Source organism: Heterodontus francisci, chromosome 47, assembly GCF_036365525.1.
Source record: "Heterodontus francisci isolate sHetFra1 chromosome 47, sHetFra1.hap1, whole genome shotgun sequence".
NCBI classification, from domain to species: domain Eukaryota; kingdom Metazoa; phylum Chordata; class Chondrichthyes; order Heterodontiformes; family Heterodontidae; genus Heterodontus; species Heterodontus francisci.
In genome coordinates this window covers 18,531,510-18,552,980 of record NC_090417.1, presented here as the reverse complement: position 1 = coordinate 18,552,980, position 21,471 = coordinate 18,531,510, and the positions used below count along the sequence as shown (strand labels likewise).

Genomic DNA, 21,471 nt, shown 5'->3' with positions numbered 1-21,471 from the left:
TCTCACCATATCCCTCATCCCATCTACCCACCTTCTCACCATATCCCTCATCCCATCTACCCACCTTCTCACCATATCCCTCATCCCATCTACCATCTTCTCACCATATCCCTCATCCCATCTACCCACCTTCTCATCATATCCCTCAACCCATCTACCCACCTTCTCATCATATCCCTCATCCCATCTACCCACCTTCTCACCATATCCCTCATCCCATCTACCCACTTTCTCACCATATCCCGCAACCTTCTCTACCCAGCTTCATACCATATCCCTTATTCCCACCTTCTCTCGGTGCAATCTAAGTGGATTGTTGTTGTTGTGTGATTGAGGTGTATGGTTTGACAGGCCTACGTGCAGAACCTCCCTAGTTGGGACATGAAGAAGAGGGATAGCGTGATCTGCTTGTCAGAGCTGAAGATGGGTTTTATTGCTCAGAACTGCATAGTCCCAGGCTTCTCCACACTTCTGGCCAACCTGTTTGTCAAGAAACCAGAAGTGAAGGTAAGGAGGAATGGCTGGTTGGTGCTCTAATCTTCCCCTGATGAGCCAATGAATTTAGCAGATGAGGAGCTGAGCTGTATGAAGAAGGCTCCAGGGACAATCCCCAGGATGTGCTAGTTAGACCATCGCAGCCAGGACAGGTTAGACAATTGACTCAAGGAAGGGACAATGGGGAGGGAAATAATCAGTCAAGGTGTCTGTTGTCTGCTCCTGTTCAGCAGGCCCCAGCAGCGACTCTGGGGATCGGGTGAGGGCAGGATATCTCACACAACCTATACACGAACATTCAGAACAGACAGGCAGGACAAGGGCAGCTGATCTATGACGATGGTTGGAGCATCACGCTAGACGCCTCTTACTTTCCCCCTTCGCAGCCATGCCATTTCCTGGGAGACAAAAAAAGAGAGAAAAACCCAGGGCCAGCAAGAGGGAAAAAAACCCTGTAGAATTCCTCTCCAACCCCTTCAGTCAATCGAAACCAGTTCAGGAGATCGCAGGGATATGGGCAAAGTAATCTAGGGTTCTGACCCCAAAGGTGAGCACTTAGATCTTGCAGTTTCCCCAGAGGAGAAGTGACATTGGTGGAGAGATGAATCCTTTTTCCACATTTCAATTGAACTTCTGGGGGGTTGTCTAGAAAGGTCCAAAAACAGATATCAGCAAGTGAATCTGCTTCAAACCAGGTGCAATTTTAATAAAATAAGAACAGAAAGTGCTGGAAATACTCAGCAGGTCAGGCAACATCTGTGGAGAACTGGATGAAAGGTCACTGACCTGAAACGTTAACTCTGCTTCTCTCTCCACAGATGCTGCCTGACCTGCTGAGTATTTCCAGCACTTTCGGTTTTTATTTCAGATTTCCAGCATCTGCCGTATTTTGCTTTTATTGCAATTTGATAAGTTTTAGTTGGAAATATTCCTTTCCAGCAAAGATAGAAGTTGCAGACAGAACATCAGGTTGGTAATTCACTCTAAGGACAAAGAACGATTTTTTTTCATCCTGATCTTTTTGTAACCTTCTTAATTTTTCCCGTTCCTGATGAAATGCTCTTCCCATTTGCAGTATAAAAGTGGAACCTGGCTTGACATCTACCAAGAAGGACTCAGCCATGAGATTTACACCGAATTTCTGTCTGAAAGTTTCGTAGGCATGTCCTTTAGTTCTGTGTGCGAGTGAGTAACTTCCCACCACTGATTGCAATGTAGTATTAACGATCTTGAGGGAATGGGAAGGAGGGGGAAGGGCCATGCCTCATGTTCCTCCAATTAATGACCCAAAGAACTTGGCAACACTCCCTCCCAATGTCCTGTCCTATGCCGACAGAACTGCCTTTCAATAAATCTTTTCCATTGTGACAGCGTGATGGAAAGCCTGATGGGGGAAGCTTGTGGCGCAGTGGTATTGTCACTGGAGTGGTAACCCAGAGACCCAGGCTAATGCTCGAGATATGGTTTGAATCCACGGCAGAAGGTGGAATTTGAATTCAATTAATACATCTGGAATTAAAAGCTCGTCTAATGATGACCATGAAACCATGATCATAAAAACCCATCTGGTTCACGAACGTCCTTTAGGGATGGAATTCTACTGTCCTTACCTGGTCTGGCCTACATGTGACTCCAGACCCACAACAATATAGTTGACTCTTAAATGCCCTCTGAACTGGCCTAGCAAGCCACTCAGATGGACCACCCAACATAGACCTGGGCACCGAAAACGACAATAGCAAACCCAGCCCTGTCCATCCTGCAAAGTCTTCCTGACAAACATCCGGGGGCTTGTACCAAAGTTGGGAGAGTTTGCCCACAAACTAGTCATGCAACAACCTGACATAGTCAAACTCACTGAATCATACCTTACAGACAATGTCCCAGAGGCCGCCATCACAGATATAGATAGGTTGAATGAGTAGGCAAAAATCTGGCAGATGGAGTATAATGTGGGAAAATGTGAAGTTCTTCACTTTGGCAGAAAGAATAAAAAAGCAGAGTATTACTTAAACGGAGAACGACTGCAGAATTCCGAGGTGCAGAGGGATCTTGGTGTTGTGGTGCATGAGTCACAAAAAGTTAGTATGCAGGTGCAGGAAGTAATAAAGAAAGCTAATGGAACACTATCCTTTATTACGAGAGGAATTGAAAATAAAAGTAAGGATGTTATGCTTTAGTTATACAGGGAATTGGTGAGACCACATCTCGAATACTGTGTGCAGTTTTGGTCTCCTTTTTTAAGGAAGGGCGTGAATTCGTTGGAGGCGATTCAGAGGAGGTTTACTGGAGTGATACCTGGAATGAGTGGGTTGTCTTATGAGGAAAGGTTGGACAAACTGGGCTTGTTTTCACTGAAGGTTAGAAGACTGAGGGGAGACTTGATTAAAGTTTATAAGATCTAGAACGGTCTTGAGAGGGTGAATGTGGAGGGGATGTTTCCTCTTGTGGGTGAGTCCAGAACTAGGGGGCACTGTTTGAAAATTAGGGGTCACCCTTTTAGCACAAGGATGAGGAGAAATGTTTTCTCTCAGAGGTTTGTGCGACTTTGGAACTCTGCCTCAGAAGTGGTGGAGGCGGGGGTCATTGAATATTTTTAAGGTGGAGGTAGATAGATTCTTGTAGGTAAGGGAATCAAAGATTATCGGGGGTAGATGGGAATGTGGAATTAGAGACAGAAACAGATCAGCTATGATCTCATTGAATGGCGGTGCAGGCTCGACAGGCTGAATGACCTTCTGCTTCTAATTCGTGTGGTTCTGTCACCATCCCCAGTTATGTCCTGTCCCACCGGCAGGACAGACCCAGCAAAGGTGTCAGCACAGTGGTATACTGTCGGGAGGGAGTTGCCCTCGGAGTCGTCAACATCGACTCCGGACCCCATGATGTTTCACGGCATCAGTCAACATGGGCAAGGAAATCTCCTGCTGATTACCACCTCCCTCAGCTGATGAATCAGTACTCCTCCATGTTGAACACCACTTGGAGTAAGCACCAAGGGTGGCAAGGGCGCAGAATGTACTCTGCCTGGGGGGCTTCAATGTCCATCACAACCTGCTCAGAGACGCTCAGTTTGGGTTCCGCCAGGGCCACTCAGCTCCTGACCTCATGACAGCCTTGGTTCAAACGTGGACAAAAGAGCTGAACTCAAGAGGTGAGGTGCGAGTGACTGCGCTTGACATCAAGGCAGCATTTGACCGAGTATGGCATCAAGGAGCCCCAGCGAAACTGAGGTCAATGGGAAACAGGGGGAAAACCCTCCGCTGGCTGGATTCATACCTTGCACAAAGGAAGATGGTTGTAGTTGTTGGAGGTCAATCATCTGAGCTCCAAGACATCACTGCAGGTGTTCCTCAGGGTAGTGTCCTAGGCCCAACCATCTTCAACTGCTTCATCAATGACCTGCTTTCAATCATAAGGTCAGAAGTGAGGATGTTCGCTGATGATTGCACAATGTTCAGCACTATTCGCGACTCCTCAGATACTGAAGCAGCCCATGTCTATATGCAGCAAGACCTGGACAATATCCAGGCTTGGGCTGATGAATAGCAAGTAACATGCATGCCACACAAATGCCAGGCAATGGCCATCTCCAACAAGAGAGAATCTCACCATCTCCCCTTGCCATTCATTGGCATTACGATCGCTGAATCCCCCATTATCAACATCCTGGGAGTTACCATTGACCAGAAACTGAACTGGAGTGGCCAATTAAATACCATGGCTACAAAAACAGATCAGAGGTTGGAAATGCTGCGGCGAGTAACTCACCTCCTGACTCCCCAATGCCTGTCCACCTTCTACAAGGCACAAGTCAGGAGTGTGATGGAATACTCTCCACTTGCCTGGATGGGTGCAGCTCCAACAACACTCAAGAAGTTTGATACCATCCAGGGCAAAGCAGCCCGCTTGATTGGCACCCCATCTACAAACGTTCACTCCCTCCACCACCGATGTACAGTGGCTGCAGTGTGTACCATCTACAAGATGCACTGCAGCAACGCACCAAGGCTCCTTCAATAGTACCTTGCAAACCTGCGACCTCTACCGTCTGGAATGACAAGGGCAGCAGATGCATGGGAACACCACCACCTGCAAGTTCCCCTCCAAGCCACACACCATCCTGACTTGGAACTATATCATCGTTCCTTCACTGTCGCTGGGTCAAAATCCTGGAATTCCCTTCCTAACAGCATTATTGGTACCTACCCCACATAATCTGCAGCAGTTCAAGAAAGCAGTTCACGACCACCTTCTCAAGGGCAAACAGGGATGGGCAATAAAATGCTGACCGTGCCAGCAACACCCACATCCCATGAATGAATTGAAAAAAAGAATCTCCGGTGGCATTGCTCTGGATTTGAGTCCACACATAAACTTCATTCAATCCACGTTTTAAGCTAATGCATTCTATTCTTATTTTTAAGTTTGCAATGTAAATTCCTTCTGTACACATTTAGATTGGAAACAAGGAAACAACAGCTGGGATTTTACGAACCCCCCTCCCCAACCCCGCAGGCGTGATCGGAGGCGGGGGGTTGGGGCATGGAGTATCATGACGGGTGGCCAGTGGGGGCAGCGAGGCAGAGGGCCCGTTGCCTCCCCATTGCCCAGCAATCTTCCCAGGAGCGGGATTAGGCCGACAACGGCCTTCCCACCCAGAGGCCAATTGAGGCTCTTAAGTAGCCTATTCATCACCAACTAATGGCCTCTCCTTGCCGCCGTTGGAATCTCACCAGCGGCGGCAGGGGTGGGGATCCTCTGCTGCGCAGGGAGACGCCTTGTAAAACGAGGCACTCTCCCTGCGGGCTTGACAGGCGGTTCCCTCCTCCGTGGGCAATCTGTGCCTATGGAGGACCCCTACTGGGAACAACTACCCCATGGAACCCTCTCCCCCTGGACTGAATGACCACCCGCCCCAACCCCTCGCCGGGAATCTGCCATCGACTGAAAGGTCGGTGGCAAACCTGCTTCTATTCGTCTGGGGACCCGACCCGTATTTTGCAGGTTGCCAGGCTTCAAATGGTGTGAGGCAGGACTTCCACCCGCTCGAGGGCCGGCAGCTCTTAGACCCAGCAGCTCCTTGGTCCAAGGCTTCTGCAATATGCACAGTGGCCACCGCTCCCAGTGGCACTGCCAATACTGCTGAGCTGCTGCCCCTCTGATTGGCCGACAGTTCTTGGAGTTGGGTTCCCATCCCTGTAAAGATCCTGTCTCTGAAAACCTTGAATCAAAAAGTTCGGAAGATCGCTTCGGGGGCGGGGGCACTGCAACTTTCCCGTTCTGTCATTGCAGCATCCTCACTGGCAGGAGGGTAAAATTACAGTGTGGCATGTTTACATAGGCAGATCCCATTATAAATGGAGACACAGAAATGTGTGCAGAGGTCAGTTTTAACAAAATATCTTTTGGATTTATTGCATGTTTTCCTGGAAGATTAACTGGTTCAAGGGAGTGAACACCATATCCAGCAATTGACCTGTCTAGGATTAATGGGTAGCACTTTTGCCTCTGAGTTAGAAGTTCGTGGGTTCGAATGCCACCCAGAAACTTAAGCCGAGAATGCAGGCTAACACTCCCAGTGTAGTACTGAGGTAGTGCTGCACTGTCAGATGGAGGACCTTTCCAATGAACTCCCATCTTCCCTCTCAGGTGGTTCTAAAAGATCCCATGGCACTGACTGAAGTAGATCAGGGGAGTTTTTCCTGATGCCATGGCCAATGTTTATCCCTCAACAGGCATCAATAAAAAACAGATTATCTGGTCATTATGCTGCTTGTGGGATCTTGCTGTGTCCAAACTGTCTGCTGTGTTTCCAAAATTACAACAACTACTACACTTCAAAAATACTTCATTGGCTGTAAAGCACTTTAGAACAGCCTGAGGTCATGAAAGGCGCTACAGAAATGCAAGTTCTTTCTTTAACGAACTCTCACTTTCCTGTTTCCAAGGAGGTGGTGGATGGGGATTGCGATCCAGAACTGGAGTCGGGCACTGATGTGTTTCAACCCCTTCCCCCTCACTCTCCTGAAATAATACTGAGCAATAAGAGTTTGTGTCCACTGAGACCAGCCAAACACACCAGAAACATCAGGAAATATGTCAAGGCCACAGTTTAAATGTCTCCATTGCAGAAGCTGTAAAAGTATCTATGATGCCTCCTAGGTCCTGGAGTCTCATTTTCTGGGGATGAGGCTACCCGAAACTGCAGTGATCTGTGCTCAAAATTAAGGTCAATTTCTCATCACTTCAGATTTCTGCCAATTTTCCACTTCCTGGACAGATGCAATACATCGAGCAGCCTGGCAGTGGTGCTGTTAGCTTGGTTATCGATTCCTGATCAAACACCACCACCAGCAGGGACTGAGCAGTACAACAACAACAATTTATATTTATATGGTGCCTTCAAGAGTCTTGTCACTCTAGTATTGGCCTTTCTAGCCACTCCAGGCGCTGCTCCACAAAACACTGACCACCTGCAGGCGCTTACCTATTGTCTCCCGAGACAAGGAGGCCAAAGAAGAAGGTGTCTTCAACAAATACCCAAGGCACTTCACAACAGCATTAAAATCGTGGATGCTCAGAGAGGCCAGAATTGGAGGAGCGCAGATATCTCAGAGGGTTGTGGGGCTGGAGATAGGAAGCAACCAGGCCATTGAGGGATTTGAAAAGAATGTTGAGAATTTTAAAATCAACATGTTGCTTCACCTGGGGCAAGAGCAGGAGAATTTTGGATGAAGTCAAGGTTACAGAGGGTAGAATGTGGGAGGTACACAGGAACAGGAGGAGGCCATTCAGCCCCTCAAGTCTGTTGCACAAGAACAGCAGGAGGCCATTCAGCCCCTCGAGTTCGTTACACAGGAACAGGAGGAGGCTATTCAGCCCCTCGAGTCTGTTACACAGGAACAGGAGGAGGCCATTCAGCCACTTGATCCTGTAACAGAGGAACAGGAGGAGGCCATTCAGCCCCTCGAGTCTGTTACACAGGAACAGGAGGAGGCCATTCAGCCGCTTGATCCTGTAACAGAGGAACAGGAGGAGGCCATTCAGCCCCTCGAGTCTGTTACACAGGAACAGGAGGAGGCCATTCAGCCCCTTGAGTCCGTTACACAGGAACAGGAAGCGGCCATTCAACCCAACAGGTCTGTTACACAGGAACAGGAGGAGGCCATTCAGCCCCTTGTGTCTGTTACACAGGAACAGGAGGAGGCTATTCAGCCCCTCGAGTCTGTTACACAGGAACAGGAGGAGGCCATTCAGCCGCTTGATCCTGTAACAGAGGAACAGGAGGAGGCCATTCAGCCCCTCGAGTCTGTTACACAGGAACAGGAGGAGGCCATTCAGCCCCTCAAGTCTGTTGCACAAGAACAGCAGGAGGCCATTCAGCCCCTCGAGTTCGTTACACAGGAACAGGAGGAGGCTATTCAGCCCCTCGAGTCTGTTACACAGGAACAGGAGGAGGCCATTCAGCCACTTGATCCTGTAACAGAGGAACAGGAGGAGGCCATTCAGCCCCTCGAGTCTGTTACACAGGAACAGGAGGAGGCCATTCAGCCGCTTGATCCTGTAACAGAGGAACAGGAGGAGGCCATTCAGCCCCTCGAGTCTGTTACACAGGAACAGGAGGAGGCCATTCAGCCCCTTGAGTCCGTTACACAGGAACAGGAAGCGGCCATTCAACCCAACAGGTCTGTTACACAGGAACAGGAGGAGGCCATTCAGCCCCTTGTGTCTGTTACACAGGAACAGGAGGAGGCTATTCAGCCCCTCGAGTCTGTTACACAGGAACAGGAGGAGGCCATTCAGCCGCTTGATCCTGTAACAGAGGAACAGGAGGAGGCCATTCAGCCCCTCGAGTCTGTTACACAGGAACAGGAGGAGGCCATTCAGCCGCTTGATCCTGTAACAGAGGAACAGGAGGAGGCCATTCAGCACCTCGAGTCTTACACAGGAACAGGAGGAGGCCATTCAGCCCCTTGAGTCTGTTACAGAGGAATGAGAGGAGGCCATTCAGCCCCTCGGGTCTGTTAGACAGGAACAGGAGGAGGCCATTCAGCCCATCAAGTTCGTTACACAGGAACAGAAGGAGGCCATTCAGCCACTCGACCCTGTTGCACAGGAACAGGAGGAGGCCATTCAGCCCCTCCAGTCTGTTACACTGAAACAAGAGGAGGCCATTCAGCCACTCGAGCCTGTTACACAGGAACAGGAGGAGGCCATTCAGCCCCTCACGTCTGGAAAACAGGAACAAGAGGAGGCCATTCAGCCCCTTGTGCCTGTTACACAGGAACAGGAGGAGGCCATTCAGCCCCTCAAGTCTGTTACACAGGAACAGGAGGAGGCCATTCAGCCCCTCGAGTCTGTTACACAGGAACAGGAGGAGGCAATTCAGCCCCTCAGTTCTGTTACACAGGAACAGGAGGAGGCCATTCAGCCCAACAGGTCTGTTACACAGGAACAGGAGGAGGCCATTCAGCCCCTCAAGTCTGTTACACAGGAACAGGAGGAGGCCATTCAGCCCCTCAAGTCTGTTCCACAGGAACAGGAGGAGGCCATTCAGCCCAACAGGTCTGTTACACAGGAACAGGAGGAAGCCATTCAGCCCCTCGAGTCTGTTACACAGGAACAGGAGGAGGCCATTCAGCCCATCAGGTCTGTTACACAGGAACAGGAGGAAGCCATTCAGCCCCTCGAGTCTGTTACACAGGAACAGGAGGAGGTCATTCAGCCCATCAGGTCTGTTACACAGGAACAGGAGGAAGCCATTCAGCCCATCGAGTCTGTTACACAGGAACAGGAGGAGGCCATTCAGCCCATCAGGTCTGTTACACAGGAACAGGAGGAAGCCATTCAGCCCCTCAAGCCTGTAACAGAGGAACAGGAGGAGGCCATTCAGCCCCTCAGGTCTGTTACACAGGAACAGGAGGAGGTCATTCAGCCCCTAGAGTCTGTTGCACAGGAACAGGAGGAGGCCATTCAACCCCTCGAGCCTGCAACAGAGGAACAGGAGGAGGCCATTCAACCCCTCAAGCCTGAAACAGAGGAACAGGAGGAGGCCATTCAGCCCCTCGAGTCTGTTGCACAGGGACAGGAGGAGGCCATTCAGCCCCTCAAGTCTGTTACACAGGAACAGGAGGAGGCCATTCAGCCCCTCAAGTCTGTTGCACAGGAACAGGAGGAGGCCATTCAGCCCCTAGAGTCTGTTGCACAGGAACAGGAGGAGGCCATTCAGCCCCTCAAGTCTGTTGCACAGGAACAGAAGGAGGCCATTCAGCCCCTCAAGTCTGTTGCACAGGAACAGGAGGAGGCCATTCAGCCCCTCAAGTCTGTTACACAGGAACAGGAGGAAGCCATTCAGCCCCTCGAGTCTGTTACACAGGAACAGGAGGAGGCCATTCAGCCCCTTGAGTCTGTTACAGAGGAATGAGAGGAGGCCATTCAGCCCCTCAGGTCTGTTACACAGGAACAGGAGGAGGCCATTCAGCCCAACAAGTTCGTTACACAGGAACAGAAGGAGGCCATTCAGCCACTCGACCCTGTTACACAGGAACAGGAGGAGGCCATTCAGCCCCTCCAGTCTGTTACACAGAAACAGGAAGGGGCCATTCAGCCCCTCAAGCCTGTTACACAGGAACAGGAGGAGGACATTCAGCCCCTCACGTCTGGAAAACAGGAACAAGAGGAGGCCATTCAGCAGCACCTTGTGTCTGTTACACAGGAACAGGAGGAGGCCATTCAGCCCCTCGAGTCTGTTACACAGGAACAGGAGGAGGCCATTCAGCCGCTTGAGCCTGTTGCACAGGAACAGGAGGAGGCCATTCAGCCCCTCAAGTCTTACACAGGAACAGGAGGAGGCCATTCAGCCCCTCGGGTCTGTTACACAGGAACAGGAGGAGGCCATTCAGCCCCTTGAGTCTGTTACACAGGAACAGGAGGAGGCCATTCAACCCAACAGGTCTGTTACACAGGAACAGGAGGAGGCCATTCAGCCCCTCGAGTCTGTTACACAGGAACAGGAGGAGGCCATTCAGCCCCTCGAGTTCATTACACAGGAACAGGAGGAGGCCATTCAGCCCCTTGAGTCTGTTACACAGGAACAGGAGGAGGCCATTCAGCCCAACAAGTTCGTTACACAGGAACAGAAGGAGGCCATTCAGCCACTCGACCCTGTTACACAGGAACAGGAGGAGGCCATTCAGCCCCTCCAGTCTGTTACACTGAAACAGGAGGAGGCCATTCAGCCCCCCGAGCCTGTTACACAGGAACAGGAGGAGGCCATTCAGCCCCTCACGTCTGTAACACAGGAACAAGAGGAGACCATTCAGCCCCTTGTGTCTTTTACACAGGAACAGGAGGAGGCCATTCAGCCCCTTGAGTCTGTTACACAGGAACAGGAGGAGGCCATTCAGCCGCTTGATCCTGTAACAGAGGAACAGGAGGAGGCCATTCAGCCCCTCGAGTCTTACACAGGAACAGGAGGAGGCCATTCAGCCCCTCGGGTCTGTTACACAGGAACAGGAGGAGGCCATTCAGCCCCTTGAGTCTGTTACACAGGAACAGGAGGAGGCCATTCAACCCAACAGGTCTGTTACACAGGAACAGGAGGAGGCCATTCAGCCCCTCGAGTCTGTTACACAGGAACAGGAGGAGGCGATTCAGCCCCTCGAGTTCATTACACAGGAACAGGAGGAGGCCATTCAGCCCCTTGAGTCTGTTACACAGGAACAGGAGGAGGCCATTCAACCCAACAGGTCTGTTACACAGGAACAGGAGGAGGCCATTCAGCCCCTCGAGTCTGTTACACAGGAACAGGAGGAGGCGATTCAGCCCCTCGAGTTCATTACACAGGAACAGGAGGAGGCCATTCAGCCCCTTGAGTCTGTTACACAGGAACAGGAGGAGGCCATTCAGCCCCTTGAGTCTGTTACACAGGAACAGGAGGAGGCCATTCAACCCAACAGGTCTGTTACACAGGAACAGGAGGAGGCCATTCAGCCCCTCGAGTCTGTTACACAGGAACAGGAGGAGGCGATTCAGCCCCTCGAGTTCATTACACAGGAACAGGAGGAGGCCATTCAGCCCCTTGAGTCTGTTACACAGGAACAGGAGGAGGCCATTCAGCCCCTTGAGTCTGTTACACAGGAACAGGAGGAGGTCATTCAGCCCCTCAGGTCTGTTACACAGGAACAGGAGGAGGCTATTCAGCCCCTCAGTTCTGTTACACAGGAACAGGAGGAGGCCATTCAGCCCAACAGGTGTGTTACACAGGAACAGGAGGAGGCCATTCAGCCCCTCAAGTCTGTTACACAGGAACAGGAGGAGGCCATTCAGCCCCTCAAGTCTGTTACACAGGAACAGGAGGAGGCCATTCAGCCCCTAGAGTCTGTTGCACAGGAACAGGAGGAGGCCATTCAGCCCCTCAAGTCTGTTACACAGGAACAGGAGGAGGCCATTCAGCCCCTCGACCCTGTTACACAGGAAAAGGAGGAGGCCCTTCATCCCCTCCAGTCTGTAACACAGGAACAGGAGGAGGCCATTCAGCCCCTCGGGTATGTTACACAAGAACAAGAGGAGGCCATTCAACCCCTCGGGTATGTTACACAGGAATAGGCTATGGGGAAAGACAGGGGAATGGGACAAATTAGATACCTCATTGAAAGAACCAGCACAGGCACGATAGACCAATGGCCTCCTCCTGTGCTCTTTGACTCCATGGTAACAGCAAGGGAAGTGAAAATGACCAACATATGTGATCTATTGTAACTTGCTGAAATAAGTTGTGAAGATAACTAGAAATCTCTTTGTAAAAGGATTTTTTTTGAAGGATGTAGAAAGACTGCAATAATTCACCCTGTGATACTTTCCCATTTCTGTTTCTAGGTTGTGCTACATTAAGCTGAAGCTCCTATTGGTAGCTATTCAGTACAGGACCAGTGCAGATGAAATCAGGTAACTCTTTCCCTCTGGGCATTTCTTTTTATTCATTCTCGTGATGTGGACATTGCAGGCATTTATTGCCCATCCCTAATTGCCCTTGAGAAGATGGTGTTAAGCTGCCTTCTTGAACCGCTGCAGTCCATGTGAGGTAGGTACACCCATAGTGTTGTGAGGAAGGGAGCTCCAGGATTTTGACCCAGTCACAGTGAAGGAACGGCGATATAGTTCCAAGTCAGGATGGTGTGTGGCTTGGAGGTCAACTTGCAGGTGGTGGTGTTCCCATGCATCTGCTGCCCTTGTCATTCCAGACAGTAGAGGTCGCAGGTTTGCAAGGTACTATTGAAGGAGCCTTGGTGCGTTGCTGCAGTGCATCTTGTAGATGGTACATACTGCTGCCACTGTGCGTTGGTGGAGGGAGTGAACATTGAAGGTGGTTGATGGGGTGCCAATCAAACGGGCTGCTTTGTCCTGGATGGTGCTAATTTTCTGAAGTGTTGATAGAGCTGCACTCATCCAGGCAAGTCCTCTTGCATTTTTAATTTGGAAGCTCCATTTTTAACATGAACGGAAAAGGGGAGAGGCAGAATTTTAGCACTCAGTGCTGGCATCAAGAATATCTCATGTCAGATTGGCCCAGTGTAAAGGCCTCAGTCACCTGACTCCTCGTTGTTGGCATCAATGACTCTCCATCCCCTGGCCTCTCACTGAGATCATGGAAAAGGTCTCAGTGCCCCAAACATAAAGGTGGGGTCAGAAGATGCTCTGCACTCAGTTTGGGAGCAACAAGTACCCCCAGCTTCCTTTCCCTACTGCCAACAATCTCCATAATCTCCTCTCCCCTCCATCTACACCTCCAACAACAAATATTTGTCACTAAGATTGAGACCATCCAGTCGGCTGCCTTTGCCGTTTTCCTCCCTTCCCCTAGCTCATCAGGCCAAACCTATCCTCAGGTTCCCTCCTTCCCTAGCCTCAAACTTGCATCATTCTTCAGTTTCTGTCCTATCCTCCCTCATGCTCTCACGAAGCTCATCTTGTCCATGAGACCAACTTCCTGCACCCTTGGCCCTGTCCTCACCAATCCACTGTCCTTTCTTTCTATTCTTGTATTGTCCCCTAGCCTGAGTCAGTCTATTTCGTAACTCCAGACTGATTGAATGAATGAAAAAGTCCAGTCTACTCAATACTCACCATGATGAGTGGATTTGAATAGCTTTTGTCCAGGAGACTGAGGTTGGAATAAATCTGTCAGAATGTTTGTGTTTGAATGGTATGGTTTGGCTGCTCCCTCAAGCTAATGGCTCAGAAATCATCAAACACCATTTGTAATGAGGCAGGCTGGGACATGACTTCTAGGTGCAGCTTGTTTTCAACTCTTTATTGGATCAAAGGAGCCAAAATCAAACAAAAACTGGCCAGTATAAAACTCCACAGTCCCTGGCTCTGTGTCTGTGTGTGTGTTTAATTTGTACTTGAAGTTTAGCAAACTTCGACTGACCCCACTTCATTCACTAATGTTTCCATTTCTCTCTCACGCAGTATATTGATTAACCCGGACTCCAGCATTCTGATTCAGGAACACACTCTCGGATTCTTCATTGCCAGAAAGCGTGGCCTTGTACAGAGGTAGCTTCTACAATTCGAGCAGATCGCCCTGGGTGATACAGCAGGGCAGGCTAACGTGACACTTCAGAAGTGTCACACCTGAAGTCTGACATATGAAATGTATCAATAGTATTTGTGATGCTTTCAGGAAGTTCATGCCAGATGCAAGACTTTTAACATGTTATGTAGAAACTGTTGGGAAATTAATTCTCTCAAATTTTTCACGTGGGTGACATAATACTGGCTGTGCTATCTGTACAGTGGAAGCAGAGTCTTTGAATATTTTTAAGGCAGAGGTAGATAGATTCTTGAGAAGCAAAGGGGTGAAAGGTTATTGGGGGTAGGCAGAAATGTTGAGGTGACAATCAGATCAGCCATGATCTTATTGAATGGCGAAGCAGGCTCGAGGGGCCGAGTGGCCTACTCCTGCTCCTAATTCGTATGTACTTGGCCTAAGTTTAACACAAGATTAAACCATAGTAACAGTGTAGTCCACTCAGAAAGCCCTCAGACACCCAGTGCAGTGCTCCCCAGTTAATGCCCCTCCAACAGTGCAGCGCTCCCTCACTATTGCCCTTCCAACAGTGTGGCACTCCCTCAGTCCTGCTCCTTTGACAGGGCAGCGCTACCTCAGTATTGACCCTCCGAGAGTGCAGCACTCCCTCAGTACTGTCCCTCTGACAGTGCAGCACTCCCTCAGTACTGCCCCTCCGACAATGCAGCTCTCCCTCAGTACTGCTCCTCTGACAGCGCAGCACTCCATAAGTACTGCCCCTCCAACAGTGCACCGCTCCCTCAGGATTGTCCCTCCGACACTGCAGCTCTCCCTCAGTATTAACCCTCTGAGAGTGCAACGTCCCTCAGTACTGCCCCTCTGACAGTACAGCGATTCCTCAGTACTGCTCCTCTGACAGCGCAGCACTCCATCAGTAGTGCAGGAAGAATCTTAGCCTGGATTATGTTTTGAAGTCTCTGGAGTGTGATTTGAATCCACGATCTTCTGACTCAGAGCTCAGAGTGCTTCCACTGATCCTCAGTCTGGTTAATGTCAGTGTGTAAAGTGCTGGCTGGTGGAAGCTGTGTCAAGCACATGAGCTGTTTGCTCACCATCTCTTGTCAGGTGCTTTTTTGACTATCCAATGGGGTTTGGAGAGGCAATTCATGGCTTGACGCGTTAATTTTTCAACCCACAGGGCAAACATTTACTGCAATGAATGTCACCATGACATTTTCGACCCGAAGCGGATCAAGAAGTGTGCGTGCAAAAGAAGTGAGTGTTAGTACTTGCATTTCTATCGCGCCTTTCACGACCTCAGGATGCCCCAAAGCACTTCGCAGTCAATGAAATCATAGAATCATAGGAGGCTTAAGACACAGAAAGAGGCCACTTGGCCCATCCTGTCTGCGGTGGCCGAAAAACGAGCCACACAGCCTAATCCCACCTTGCAGCATTTAGTTCGTAGCCCTGCAGGTTACAGCACTTGAGGTGCATATCCAGACACCTCTGAAATGAGTTGAGTGTTTCTGCCTCGACTATCCTTTCAGGCAGTGTCAGCCTGGATTATGTGCGCTCTGGATTGGGATTTGAACTCAGGACCGTCTGACTCAGAGGTGAGGGTGCTAACTAGAGAGTGTGTGTGATTGTGTGAGTGTGAGCGATTGTGTATGTGTCATTGTCACAGATGGGGTGAATGTACAAGGGGGCAATGCAGTGTTTGTTCATGGCTGCTACAGGCAATTCTTCCTGGCTGATTAGCAACAGATGAGGGACATACATTAGAAGACCTGTTCCCAGAATTCCCAAACCTTCAGTGTGTATTATGTTTTTGCGGTTGAATTTGTGTCAGTGAGTGGGATTCAAAAGAATGATGCACGACAGACTCTCACTTAAGAAAGCCTCATTCTCGCCTACTCCCTGAAAGCTCTTGTGTGGTGGTGTGCGAGACCTTGTGAGTGAGATATGCAGGTTCACAATTTCTGGTTCCCTTGTTCATTTACCAACTTGCCCTGGAAAAGTCACTTGGAGGTGTTGCAAAGGTGAGGCACCTGCTGTCTCACCTGCTCGCAAATACGTGAACAGGTATCATGAAGCTTGGTTGACTTTGCAATATTAAGGCCTAAGCTGGTCAGCAGGTACAATGCTATATTCCTGATGCCCACCATTGCTGAGGCAATGTCAGCAACTTCACAGCAAAAGTTTAAAACAAAAATGGCCAGCATTTATTGACCTTTCCGAAATACCCTTGAGAAGCTGGTGGTGAGTCTCCTTCTTAAAATTGCTGCCGTGTGTATGGTGAAGGTGCTCCCACAGTGCTGTTAAGGAGAGAGTTTCCGGATTTTAGTCCAGCAACATGAAGGATTGGTGATATATCACCAAGTCAGGAGAGGAACTCCGAGATCATGGTATTTCCATGCACCTGCTGCCCTTGTTCTTCCCGGTGGACGAGCATTCAGGTTTGGAAGCCGTCATGAGTTGCTGCAGTGCCTCCTGTCGATAGGACATACTACATGATGCTGCAAGACCATAGCCAGCAGCATTATGAAGCTAGCTTTGTAACATAGACTGCAGAGGTTCAAGAAGATTTGCAACAAGTCAGCAATTTTTTTAAAAATGGAGGTTCCTACAACTAAATCTAAAAATATAGGACACCCATAAAATCTTCTAGAGGGAGGCAGACGGGAAAATTCCGATGCAATCGGGTGGATCTGGACCTGTTACATCCTTGCTGCTGAATGACTGTTGGCTCAGTCAGTGCATCTCGAATGCAGCTCCAACTGGCACAGGAACTCGACATGGGCTGAGGAGTGTCTGACGGGACAGTGTAGAGGGAGTGTTTGATGGGACAGTGTAGAGGGAGTGTTTGACGGGACAGTGTAGAGGGAGTGTTTGATGGGACAGTGTAGAGGGAGCATTTGATGGGACAGTGTGGAGGGAGTGTTTGATGGGACAGTGTAGCGGGAGTGTTTGACGGGACAGTGTGGAGGGAGTGTTTGATGGGACAGTGTAGAGGGAGTGTTTGATGGGACAGTGTAGAGGGAGCGTTTGATGGGACAGTGTAGCGGGAGTGTTTGACGGGACAGTGTAGAGGGAGTGTTTGACGGGACAGTGTAGAGGGAGCGTTTGACAGGACAGTGTAGAGGGAGTGTTTGACGGGACACTGTAGAGGGAGTGTTTGATGGGACAGTGTAGAGGTAGCGTTTGATGGGACAGTGCAGAGGGAGTGTTTGATGGGACAGTGTAGAGGGAGTGTTTGACAGGACAGTGTAGAGGGAGTGTTTGACGGGACAGTGTAGAGGGAGCGTTTGATGGGACAGTGTAGAGGGAGCGTTTGATGGGACAGTGCAGAGGGAGTGTTTGATGGGACAGTGTAGAGGGAGCGTATGATGGCACAGTGTAGAGGGAGTGTTTGATGGGACAGTGTAGAGGGAGTGTTTGACGGGACAGTGTAGAGGGAGTGTTTGACGGGACAGTGTAGAGGGAGCGTTTGATGGGACAGTGTAGAGGGAGTGTTTGATGGGACAGTGTGGAGGGAGTATTTGACGGGACAGTGTGGAGGGAGTGATTGATGGGACAGTGTAGAGGGAGTGTTTGATGGGACAGTGCAGTGGGAGTGTTTGACAGGACAGTGCAGAGGGAGTATTTGACGGGAAAGTGTAGAGGGAGTGTTTAACGGGACAGTGTAGAGGGAATGTTTGATGGGACAGTGCAGTGGGAGTGTTTGACAGGACAGTGTAGAGGAAGTGTTTGACGGGACAGTGGAGAGGGAGTGTTTGATGGGACAGTGTAGAGGGAGTGTTTGACGGGACAGTGTAGAGGGAGTGTTTGACGGGACAGTGTAGAGGGAGTGTTTGACGGGACAGTGTGGAGGGAGTGTTTGACAGGACAGTGTAGAGGGAGTGTTTGACGGGACAGTGTAGAGGGAGTGTTTGACAGGACAGTGTAGAGGGTGTGTTTGATGGGACAGTGTAGAGGGAGTGTTTGACGGGACAGTGTGGAGGGAATGTTTGATGGGACAGTGTGGAGGGAGTGTTTGACAGGACAGTGTGGAGGGAATGTTTGATGGGACAGTGTTTGACGGGAATGTTTGACGGGACAGTGTGGAGGGAGTGTTTGATGGGACAGTGTAGAGGGAGTGTTTGATGGGACAGTGTAGAGGGAGTGTTTGACAGGACAGTGTGGAGGGAGTGTTTGACAGGACAGTGTAGAGGGAGTGTTTGACGGGACAGTGTAGAGGGAGTGTTTGACGGGACAGTGTAGAGGGAGTGTTTGACGGGACAGTGTGGAGGGAGTGTTTGACGGGACAGTGTGGAGGGAGTGTTTGACGGGACAGTGTGGAGGGAGTGTTTGACGGGACAGTGTGGAGGGAGTGTTTGACGGGACAGTGTGGAGGGAGTGTTTGACGGGACAGTGTGGAGGGAGTGTTTGACGGGACAGTGTGGAGGGAGTGTTTGACGGGACAGTGTGGAGGGAGTGTTTGACGGGACAGTGTGGAGGGAGTGTTTGACGGGACAGTGTCGAGGGACTGTTTGACGGGACAGTGTGGAGGGAGTGTTTGACGGGACAGTGTGGAGGGAGTGTTTGACGGGACAGTGTGGAGGGAGTGTTTGACAGGACAGTGTAGAGGGAGTGTTTGACGGGACAGTGTGGAGGGAATGTTTGACGGGACAGTGTGGAGGGAGTGTTTGATGGGATAGTGTGGAGGGAGTGTTTGATGGGATAGTGTGGAGGGAATGTTTGACGGGACAGTGCGGAGGGAATGTTTGATGGGACAGTGCAGAGGGAGTGTTTGACGGGACAGTGTAGAGGGAGTGTTTGACAGGACAGTGTGGAGTGAGTGTTTGATGGGACAGTGTGGAGGGAGTGTTTGATGGGACAGAGTGGAGGGAGTGTTTGACAGGACAGTGCAGAGGGAGTGTTTGACGGGACAGTGTGGAGGGAGTGTTTGATGGGACAGTGTGGAGGGAGTGTTTGATGGGACAGAGTGGAGGGAGTCTTTGCTGGGACTGTGTGGAGGGAGTGTTTGATGGGACAGTGTCGAGGGAGTGTTTGATGGGACAGTGTGGAGGGAGTATTTGACGGGACAGTGTGGAGGGAGTGATTGATGGGACAGTGTAGAGGGAGTGTTTGATGGGACAGTGCAGTGGGAGTGTTTGACAGGACAGTGCAGAGGGAGTATTTGACGGGAAAGTGTAGAGGGAGTGTTTAACGGGACAGTGTAGAGGGAATGTTTGATGGGACAGTGCAGTGGGAGTGTTTGACAGGACAGTGTAGAGGAAGTGTTTGACGGGACAGTGGAGAGGGAGTGTTTGATGGGACAGTGTAGAGGGAGTGTTTGACGGGACAGTGTAGAGGGAGTGTTTGACGGGACAGTGTAGAGGGAGTGTTTGACGGGACAGTGTGGAGGGAGTGTTTGACAGGACAGTGTAGAGGGAGTGTTTGACGGGACAGTGTAGAGGGAGTGTTTGACAGGACAGTGTAGAGGGTGTGTTTGATGGGACAGTGTAGAGGGAGTGTTTGACGGGACAGTGTGGAGGGAATGTTTGATGGGACAGTGTGGAGGGAGTGTTTGACAGGACAGTGTGGAGGGAATGTTTGATGGGACAGTGTTTGACGGGAATGTTTGACGGGACAGTGTGGAGGGAGTGTTTGATGGGACAGTGTAGAGGGAGTGTTTGATGGGACAGTGTAGAGGGAGTGTTTGACAGGACAGTGTGGAGGGAGTGTTTGACAGGACAGTGTAGAGGGAGTGTTTGACGGGACAGTGTAGAGGGAGTGTTTGACGGGACAGTGTAGAGGGAGTGTTTGACAGGACAGTGTGGAGGGAGTGTTTGACGGGACAGTGTGGAGGGAGTGTTTGACGGGACAGTGTGGAGGGAGTGTTTGACGGGACAGTGTGGAGGGAGTGTTTGACGGGACAGTGTGGAGGGAGTGTTTGACGGGACAGTGTAGAGGGAGTGTTTGACGGGACAGTGTGGAGGGAGTGTTTGACGGGACAGTGTGGAGGGAGTGTTTGACGGGACAGTGTGGAGGGAGTGTTTGACGGGACAGTGTGGAGGGAGTGTTTGACAGGACAGTGTCGAGGGAGTGTTTGACGGGACAGTGTGGAGGGAGTGTTTGACGGGACAGTGTGGAGGGAGTGTTTGACGGGACAGTGTGGAGGGAGTGTTTGACAGGACAGTGTAGAGGGAGTGTTTGACGGGACAGTGTGGAGGGAATGTTTGACGGGACAGTGTGGAGGGAGTGTTTGATGGGATAGTGTGGAGGGAGTGTTTGATGGGACAGAGTGGAGGGAGTGTTTGACAGGACAGTGCAGAGGGAGTGTTTGACGGGACAGTGTGGAGGGAGTGTTTGATGGGACAGTGTGGAGGGAGTGTTTGATGGGACAGAGTGGAGGGAGTCTTTGCTGGGACTGTGTGGAGGGAGTGTTTGATGGGACAGTGTCGAGGGAGTGTTTGACAGGACAGTGTAGAGGGAGTGTTTGACGGGACAGTGTAGAGGGAGTGTTTGCTGGGACAGTGTAGAGGGAGCGTTTGATGGGACAGTGTAGAGGCAGTGTTTGATGGGACAGTGTGGAGGGAGTGTTTGACAGGACAGTGTGGAGGGAATGTTTGATGGGACAGTGTTTGACGGGAATGTTTGACGGGACAGTGTAGAGGGAGTGTTTGACGGGACAGTGTGGAGGGAGTGTTTGACAGGACAGTGTAGAGGGAGTGTTTGACGGGACAGTGTGGAGGGAGTGTTTGACAGGACAGTGTGGAGGGAGTGTTTGACGGGACAGTGTGGAGGGAGTGTTTGACGGGACAGTGTGGAGGGAGTGTTTGACGGGACAGTGTGGAGGGAGTGTTTGACAGGACAGTGTAGAGCGAGTGTTTGACGGGACAGTGTGGAGGGAATGTTTGACGGGACAGTGTGGAGGGAGTGTTTGATGGGATAGTGTGGAGGGAATGTTTGACGGGACAGTGTGGAGGGAATGTTTGATGGGACAGTGCAGAGGGAGTGTTTGACGGGACAGTGTAGAGGGAGTGTTTGACAGGACAGTGTGGAGTGAGTGTTTGATGGGACAGTGTGGATGGAGTGTTTGACAGGACAGTGTGGAGGGAGTGTTTGATGGGACAGAGTGGAGGGAATGTTTGATGGGACAGTGTTTGACGGGAATGTTTGACGGGACAGTGTGGAGGGAGTGTTTGATGGGATAGTGTGGAGGGAATGTTTGACGGGACAGTGTGGAGGGAATGTTTGATGGGACAGTGCAGAGGGAGTGTTTGACGGGACAGTGTAGAGGGAGTGTTTGACAGGACAGTGTGGAGGGAATGTTTGATGGGACAGAGTGGAGGGAGTGTTTGACAGGACAGTGTGGAGGGAGTGTTTGATGGGACAGAGTGGAGGGAGTGTTTGCTGGGACAGTGTAGAGGGAGTGTTTGATGGGACAGTGT

At 50.6% G+C, this 21,471-nt stretch overlaps 1 protein-coding gene across 10 annotated transcripts in view; it reads left to right on the top strand.

The window, feature by feature from the left end:
- LOC137357147 (calcium-activated potassium channel subunit alpha-1-like) overlaps positions 1 to 21,471 on the top strand; it is a 129,403-nt gene that overhangs the window by 61,147 nt on the left and 46,785 nt on the right. For all 10 annotated transcript variants that reach the window (XM_068023237.1, XM_068023240.1, XM_068023239.1 and 7 more), the window contains 5 exons: positions 352 to 507; positions 1,571 to 1,680; positions 12,376 to 12,444; positions 13,972 to 14,058; positions 15,231 to 15,307. In XM_068023237.1, coding sequence (XP_067879338.1) covers positions 352 to 507; positions 1,571 to 1,680; positions 12,376 to 12,444; positions 13,972 to 14,058; positions 15,231 to 15,307 — 499 coding nt within the window. The remainder of the gene's footprint in view (positions 1 to 351; positions 508 to 1,570; positions 1,681 to 12,375; positions 12,445 to 13,971; positions 14,059 to 15,230; positions 15,308 to 21,471) is intronic.